Consider the following 9,011-nt stretch of genomic DNA (forward strand, 5'->3'; position numbering starts at 1 on the left):
AACAATAAAAGACCTGAAATATTTCAGTTGGTGTGCAATGAATCTAAAATATATGAAAGTTTAATTATCATCATTACATTACAGAAAATAATGAACTTTATCACAATATGCTAATTTTTTTAGAAGGACCTGTATATCCCACCCACTAACAGGTGCCGTGATGAAGAGATAATCAGTGTCATTCACTTCACCTGTCAGTGGTCATAATGTTATGTCTGATCTGATCTGTGTAATGCAGATACTGTGGTTGAAAGACTAATTGTGAAGTGATTTTATACCAATTTACGATTTCAACCAACCCTTTAATGTTTCACCAGACTAGATTTCTTGCAAATCACAAAATTATGCAGAGTGAACACTGAAAACACAAGGCACAGTTTATAAAACAGCATTTATTTAAAAAAAAAAAAAAAAAAAATACAAATGCCAGACTCGAATTTCAGGCATGGACATTGCTAAAGCACTAAACTCTAATATGTACATTACAAGCACAAATCCTCAATCTGTTACTGCACATCCCAAAACTAACATTTCTGAGAGCCTCCGGTCCTGTTATAATCCTGTCTGCATTTATTTTTAACCTGGAAAAGGCAAATGTTTAAAAAAAAAACATTTCTAGCAAAAGGCATGTTCAAACTTTCTGCACCAGCTTCCCATAACCCCCTCTGGCGGGGTCATAGTCCTGCCTGTATTCATCTCTGACCTGGAAACAAAGAAAGACAGCTTGGAAAAAACACTTTGGCTGATAACAGGTGCACACTTTAAAAACGGGATCACACAATGCTATACTATGTAAAATAATGCTACATGTACAGGGGAGGCCAAAAGGGAGACAACCAATGACATTTAAATTAGTGTTCAAGAGTAAGTTCACCCAAAAATGAAAAATCTGTCATTAGTTACTCACCCGCATGCCGTTCCAAAACCTTTATTCTTCGAGCTTCAGCAAGAACCAATGAGGTTTGTTTTCGAGCGTCAAGCATAGCTTCAGTTAATGTTTGCTGATCAATGTTTATTTGTGAAAAGCCTAAATTTAATCAATTCACCATATAAAGCATTTGATATCCATCTAGCCTGGATGCCAGCCGAACTTAGCCCCGCCCACAATTTATTTAGGTCGGGCAATAGAGTGCCGAAGTCATGACGTCACTTTGTAGGCCAACCCGGAAGTTAGCGGCGCATGGGTTCCCTCGATCAAAAGCCTATGCATTTTCCCCATAGACTTTTGGACAATCGCAAAAAATAAGATCTGTGTTCAACAAAGAGTTATGACCCTTACACGGTTTGTCTATCAAGATAATCTTTACAAGTGAATCCAAAATGTATACCGTTTGAAGCCTAAATAAAGCCGTCAGATATAAAATGCTAACGGTAGGCTATAAACGGACTACAGCACACAGTCGCGGATCTACGTCATCATCAAGCTTCCTCAAACTTTATTTAAAACACGTTCGCTCATTATGATCTGTGCTCTGTATGAACACTTATCCACTTCTTCATGAGAAATATTGACCATTAGTTTTTTCCAAAAATGTTAGAAACTAATTGAGTTTATGCGCCTCTCTGAGATTTGTTTTCTCGTTTGTTAATGTTTTATTTATTCGTTTATTGTTTAGTTAGTTTATATAAATCTAAATATTATTTTCTTTGTGATTAAGATTAGGCTATTATGCCTGATCACCGTGCCCCAAATAGACTTTAAAGATTATCTTTCACTGTATTATGTTTGACTGTATGTTTGCTAATTCACCAGGGGAAAAAAACGTGTTTTTACCACCTCAGAAGCACTGACGACGTAAGCTATAACTTAGCCGTATCAATTTACAATCGTATGTCATTTTCCTTAGACGATTGATCATAATCGAGGAGAGAACCACTATAAATCTAGAAATGTAGAACAGCGCAGCTTTCATTCGACGACTTGTTCAATTTCGGGACAAAACAAAACACTACAGTCTCTCCACAGAAATGAAGAACTGGCAATCGGTTACCTATCACATATTTCTGTGTACAACAATATTTGGAAACTACTATTTGAAAGGACTAAATATATAACTTTATGTATATTAACTGAAAGGTAAACTAAGAACGTGACGCTGAAACGCGGGCTAGTGTTTTATTTTTATTAAACATAAAACTTACAGAATTCAAGAGTGACTGAAACGCGGGCCGGTGAGATTTCCCGTTTGTCACGATGACGTCTAAAGTCCCGGCCAAAGGATGTAGTCCCTTTTAGCAACTTGTTAGCAACCGCCATTTTTAAGACACAAAGTTTTAAAAAAATCTCAAGCAGGTTAGAACTAGTGTGTTTTATATCATAGATCAAAACGTGAAAATATTTAGAGGCTTTGTTAACCACAGACCTTATTTCAGGCGATTTAGCAAAAACCCATTCAAAAAACCCATAGACTTTGGAGCGAGGGAACCAGAAGTGCTAAAATGCTTACTCACTTCCGCGTTTTGGCCTACAAAGTGACGTCATGACTTCGGCACTCTATTCGGTCTGGCCTTGCTCCATAGAGGAGTAATTATCCCCGAACAGAAACTGTTCGGACCAATGAAATCATCAGGGCGGGCTTTAGTCGATGACGGACAGATGATCAACAGTAACGTAATCATCACGTCATCAAAAGGGCTTGGATTATATTTGTTTGAATGCTAAACGGAGAGCTTGTTTGTATCTGTGTTCACCATCACAAATTCTCTCAGAAATGATGATCATGTTGGGTAAGTACTCTGTGTATCATTAAATTATTTTACAACACTGGCAAAGATCGTGTATTCCAGCCTGATTTCAGTGCGTGTGCAGACAGGGTTGCCAAGTTTTTACAACAAAACGCGGCAACTACTAGGGGGGTTCTCCGGTGAAAAAATGGGGTTTGGGGGGTAAAATGTGTTATTTTAGCAAGGTTGCCTGCTAAAATTCGCACTCCAGGGTCTATATATCACATAATAGTCGCTTCAACCCGCAGACATAGAAAAGAACCCGCGGAAAAAACGCGGACTTGGCATCACAGTGCAGTTGAGCTCTGTTGACATTTGACAAGTAACGTTATGCGTCCCTTCGTTGCTCTGATTGGTTGTTGGTCTGTCCAATTGATGTCTTTCCTAGTTCGGTTGAAACACCCCATTAATCACAGCCCAATGGAGCATCAGACTCATATTCTGACTAGAACTGAGTATGACCACGTCAGGCTATTTGATATCACTAAACTGCTCGATTCATATAGACTCATATGAAGTGTCAAAGTGATAGTTGTGTGTATTAGCAACGGAGGGACAGAAATCTCATGATTTCCTCAAAAAGATCTTCATTTGTGTTAGGACAGTAAACAAAAGTCTTATGGGTTCGGAACGACATGAGGGCAGAGTAATTAATGACAGAGCTTTAATTTTTGATTTCTAACATTGTAAGGCTTGAAAAACAGACAAGAATCCAGATAAGGAGCATGAAAATTGTCAGTTTATAGGGATATGTTTTTAAATTTGTGTTGTGTTACTAATCCTAAAGCGACATCGTGATGGCGTTTGTGTCCTCTCGCAAATGTTTTACGTTCTCCAGAGGATTGTTTTTTGTGGGAAGCATAGAAATAAAAAAAATTCTCCCATTTCTTATTTTTTCCCATCACAATGTCCCTTTAGGGGCTCCAAAGGAAACAATATTCCTGAAATATAAATGCAATATTTATTGTGATTATTGTTATTTCATTATGCACTTACCTGACCGCCTGACTTTCCCCGGCCGTACTGTCGGCCCTCTTTAAAACCGGCGTCCCAGTCCGTTCTAATGATCCGGTCATCCAGCCTTGTACCGTTAATAAACCTCATGGCATTCTCAGCATCGGCACGAGAGTAATATCTTCATATCAGTAGTTAAAGAATTGACACTATTGTTAAAGTTTCAATGTTTGAAAGGAAAAGTCTTTGCTGAAACCGAAATGTGATTGTGATCAAAGATTGATATCTTGAGGAATTAAATTACAGTGTACTAATCTCCAACACTGATAAATTAGTGTACCCGAATTATAAAAAGGGGTCATGACATGACAAATAAAATTTGCCTTTTTCTTTTGATATATTAATACCCATACCATTATACAATTAAACATCCTGCAAGTATCAGAGCTTAAAACATCCTCCTCCATTTTAAACAAAGCATTAAAATTAATCAAACTGTAAACAGCTTGTTTTGATATTGCAGGATCTGTGATGTCACACAGGCAAATACATTTGCATACGACTTCCTCCAGAAGAAAACATCGACGAAGTTACACATCGTGCCACTGGCGTTCAGACACTTAACGGCTGACATTTGTCTACACCGGATGTGACTGTTGTGTTAAAAGCAAATATAAGCCACTATAATGACTGATGCTGTCTACACTGATACAGCATACAGATGTGTGTTCAGTTTCTGATGTAACCCACGCCCTTAAATCTGCTGACAACAGGACAAATGGAAAAGTGAAAGATTGTTCGCTTTGATAGTCCAGTTTAAACAGTTTGTTTGTGTCTCTGTGCAGACTTCAGCAGGATTCCAATATTTGAAACAATTGGATGGTTTATTTAAAGGCCCACTGAAGTGCCTGAAACGCGCCGCATTATTCAATGTGTTGACGTGATTTCCCCTGAAACGACTTCAGCTGTTAGCAGCTCCTCCCCTTTTTTGAAACAGCCAATAGCGTTTCGTTAATTTACAGTTTGACTAGAGCGCAAGAGCGGACCTTCTCTCTCTGTTTAGTAAAGCCAGTTTCCTGTAACACTGTTTACCATCATAATCTCCTTCATATCGCTTTGAGATGCAGCATTCTGTGCAGAATTCAAATGAGTCGATATGATTGTTGTCTGCGCGGACTCGCGCATATGATCCGCGCTGCGCTCTCATGTCTGTAGTCTAAATTTAGACCAGAGCCGTGTGTGTGTGCGCTGCTGCGGTGGTTGAAACTAACGTGAAAACAGACTTTATTCACCTCAAATGAAAGCATTTACACTGAATCATTTCCTGTCGCATATATAGTGTGCTGTGTGCCTTTCACCGTGTATAAATTAGTAAATGTTTGTTAACAACTGACCGATTTCAGCCGCAGCTTCAGCAGCGGAGAGGGCGGGCTTTACATTCTAGAGCGCATTCTGATTGGACAGAAGATTTGACGAGAAAGTGAAGTCTGCGATGATGTCACTAAAATTTGAGATTCGTTTTAGCGGAAGTGGGAGACTGTAAATTTTGAACGCTTATATCACCTAAATGCACATTTTGTCATAGTTTTGGAACATACCAGCTTATTCATAACTTTAGGCTAGCAAAGTCATACTAAAAGCTAAAAAACTTAAATTTTGATTTCAGTGGACCTTTAAATGGCTTCCCGGATCGTGTCAGAGGATTATATGTTTGTTCGGAGCATTTGACAGCAGATTGTTTTGTAAATGAGGCCGTGTAATTGAGAGTTTGCAAAAAACTAGTTGAAGCATTAAGTAGAGACTGTATTTGATCTGAAAGCAGCTTCATCACAAATCACAAGTAAATGATTTCATAATGCTCTGTCTGTGTGTATATATATATATGGATGTTTTCAAACCATATTCATGAAATGGACCCTTTCAGCATGTTTTCCACAGCTATCAATTTTTGTTAAAAAATGTATAATGTACAATATGTATCAGTATTTTTTTTTCTATTGGATAAAATAGAAATACAAATATTATATTTGCTGTTGTCTTCCATTCACCACTACAGAAGTTTACCCTACTACGATTCCCGCTGAGAACCCTGGAAATGTGAAAAGGGTCCATAGTGGCCATTGATACGGTTTCCTATGCTTGTGTACATACAACTAGGATCTTAAAAAAAAAAATAAGTAGTGAAAAAAATAACTCAATGAGTCATGCTGAATGACACACGAGGCTATCTCTCTCTCTGAATGGTCAAATAGAGACAGTTGTCAACATGCCCATCATGTGGAGTATCTCAAGTAAATACAGTTTGTACATTACATTGTAATTAGGGCCAGAGCACCAATGGTGTAATAATAATTCAAGCAATTCCAATAGAGTCATTATTATTCTCTGGAATTAATCACATTTTTGAGTGCTTAAACATGCTCGAAAACTCATGAAACTTTGCACATGCGTCATAAGTGGTGAAAATTTACATCTGATATGGGTTTCAGATTTAAGTGTGGCAAAATGGCTCTAACGCGCCATCTAGAAAAAGTTCAATTAAGCGTTGTTCCCTCTACGTTTCACATACAAGTATGAAATTCATTACACACATGTAAAAGCCCAATACTTACAAAAAAGTTTGTGGAGCAAAATCTGACACCCCACCATGAAGTGAGATATTTTGAATTTTCTCTGCAAAATGTTTGCAATTTTTGCCATTTCCAGACGTTGTACTTTACTACGTTGTACGAACTCCTAGAGATTTAATCAGATTAACATTATTTTTGGTCAGTCTAATCTTAAGATCCTGAGTTTTTCTTGAAGTCTATGACGGCCTGACAAAATTCAATGTTTCGCCATGAAACAGGAAGTTGTTGTAACTCGGGCATACAATGTCCGATCTGCTCTAAACTTCCCGTTTGATAAGTGCCCTGGCCTGAAGACCTCTACAAGCCAGTTTCAGTGAAGTTGAGATAGATAATTGTATGTTTGTGTGTAGGGGTTGATGCCTGTACATCCAGGGGCCCGTATTCCACCATGACTTTCAATGGAGGGATACAAATCTAAAAACATCTTAATGGGTTTCGAAATTAATGAAAGTCTTTGGAACAACATGAGGATGAGAAATGATAACAGAATTTTTAGGCAAACTATCCCTTTAAAAAGTCTTGGCAGCAAAACACACCACTTTAATTATAAGACAAAGAGGGTGTGAAACTCTCAGAAAGAAACAAACTACTTTTTAAAAATAAAGTATTATATGATGATTACATGAAATCATGACTTTGCGTAAACATACACTCCACTTTCTAAAGTGGCGTGTTATCTGTTAGCATTTTGAGTCATCTGCGTGTATGTCTACGAAGTGTGATTCCGTATGAATGTCTACGCCGAAACTAACCATTATGTGTGTGTGTGTGTGTGTGTGTGTGTGTGTGTGTGTGTGTGTGTGTGTGTGTGTGTGTGTGTGTGTGTGTGTGTGTGTGTGTGTGTGTGTGTGTGTGTCCACAATGTAAATGGATTCATAAACATACTAAATTATGTTTTTTTTGAAAATGTAAAAATGCAGAATGTTTCTTGTGATGGGTAGGTTTAGGGGCAGGGCCAGTGTGTGTGTGTGTGTGTGTGTGTGTGTGTGTGTGCTGGGTAGGTTTAGGGGTAGGGGTAGTGTAGGGGGATAGAATGAAATGGTGTTGATAAACACGCTAAAAAGCAATTATGCGTCTTGATAGCACGCCAAAATGGCATACGAATTGGCGTGTCATATATCAGTCTGGATACTAAACGTTCCTTAGATTTGAGAAGCTGGCAGAAGGACAGATTAAGACTCTCACACACATTAAGATGACAACAGCATTTCACACCCCCTGGTTGTGAATGAAAAGGATACTCGACAAAACAGAAGCCACACGCCGTCTTCTTGACTTTGTCGAGGCCGATGATGATCCTCTTGACGTCTCCACTCTTAGCGAAGAGCTCGTGGACCTGCTCCTCGGTGGTGTAGAAGGACAGGTTTCCCACGTACAACGTAGAGCTCTGCTTCAGGAGCTTCTCCTGCTCGTAGCGGTTACCCTGCAATCATTTACAACAATGTAGGAGCTGTTTTTGAGCGAGCCACATGAGTGAAGATCTTACACACCCTTGCTCTAGTCCAGGACCACTTTAATGCTTTTAATTGAGTAAATTAATATGGTTGTACAAAGAGGCCACATTAAATTGATCAGATTACATAATTCTACAAAAATTCTACAAAATATTTATATTTCTGATCAACGTTGTTCTTTTGAACTTTCTATTCATCAAAGAATCCCAGACAAAGACACAATTTCCAAACTGATTAAGCAGCACAACTGTTTCCATCATTGATAATAATCATAAATGTTTCTTGCGCTCAAATCATCATATTAGAAAAATCATGTGAGAAATTATGCTGAAAATCTAGCTTTGAACACAGGAATAAATTGCAGCTTTACATATATTCACATAGAAACAAAACAGCTATTTTAAATTGTAATAATATTACCATATATATATATATATATATATATATATATATATATATATATATATATATATATTAAATAAAGCTTTGGCTTTATTAGACAATATTTTGCTAGTAATTTCCCTTTAATAATAATCTTTCTCTAACATACTTCTAAAAAAGGAACCATATGGAATAATAATAACAATCAAATATTGAATGTTTGAATTAAAATATGATAAATATTTAACATGTATTCTCCAAGGACTCCTTCTCCTATTCCTATTTTCCGAGTTATTTATTTATTTTTAAAGTACTTGACAGCGTATGAGTGACATATCTATAAATAACCTATTTGTTAATATATTTAAGTCCATTTTATGTGTCTCCTTTATCAAAAGGAAACAATCATCATCAAAAAATAGCATGTAAGTTGCATACACTCACCTTAAAATGCTGGTCTCTGTACTGGCTTATATCCACATACGAGTCGCTGAAAAGAGCGTTCAGTTTAATAGACATGGTGAAAATAATAAAATAAGCCAAGAATCAGAGAAACTGAATCTTTTTTTGTTTTTCAAATCAGCATGGATGGACTTTTGGCAGACGGAAACGCGTCCCTTTTTCTTCTTCTTCTTTTATGTTGACAACGGTTCGCATTGGTTGAACTCAGTAGCCTACCGCCACCTGCTGGTGATCTCCTTCTTCTTCTTCTTCTTCTTCTTCTTCTTCTTCTTCTTCTTCTTCTTCTTCTTCTTCTTCTTCTTCTTCTTCTTCTTCTTCTGGCTTTTTATGGATTTTTTTTTTTTTTTTTTTACTGTCTAATGCTTTTTATCCGTTTTTATTTTATGGCGGTTGGCAAACAAACGAT

The 9,011-nt window shown here is 37.3% G+C and overlaps 1 protein-coding gene across 1 annotated transcript; it reads right to left on the reverse strand.

Moving 5' to 3' along the window:
• Nucleotides 1–397: 397 nt before the first annotated feature.
• ncbp2 (nuclear cap binding protein subunit 2) lies at nucleotides 398–8,809 on the reverse strand. Its single transcript, XM_067416332.1, has 4 exons — nucleotides 8,588–8,809; nucleotides 7,550–7,731; nucleotides 3,721–3,859; nucleotides 398–703 (listed from the first exon to the last, which is right to left on the reverse strand). The coding sequence occupies exons 1-4, from the start codon at nucleotides 8,660–8,662 to the stop codon at nucleotides 632–634; spliced, it is 468 nt and encodes a 155-aa protein (XP_067272433.1). The 5' UTR covers nucleotides 8,663–8,809; the 3' UTR covers nucleotides 398–631.
• Nucleotides 8,810–9,011: the final 202 nt, after the last annotated feature.

Source organism: Pseudorasbora parva, chromosome 14 (genome assembly GCF_024679245.1).
Source record: "Pseudorasbora parva isolate DD20220531a chromosome 14, ASM2467924v1, whole genome shotgun sequence".
Taxonomy (NCBI): domain Eukaryota; kingdom Metazoa; phylum Chordata; class Actinopteri; order Cypriniformes; family Gobionidae; genus Pseudorasbora; species Pseudorasbora parva.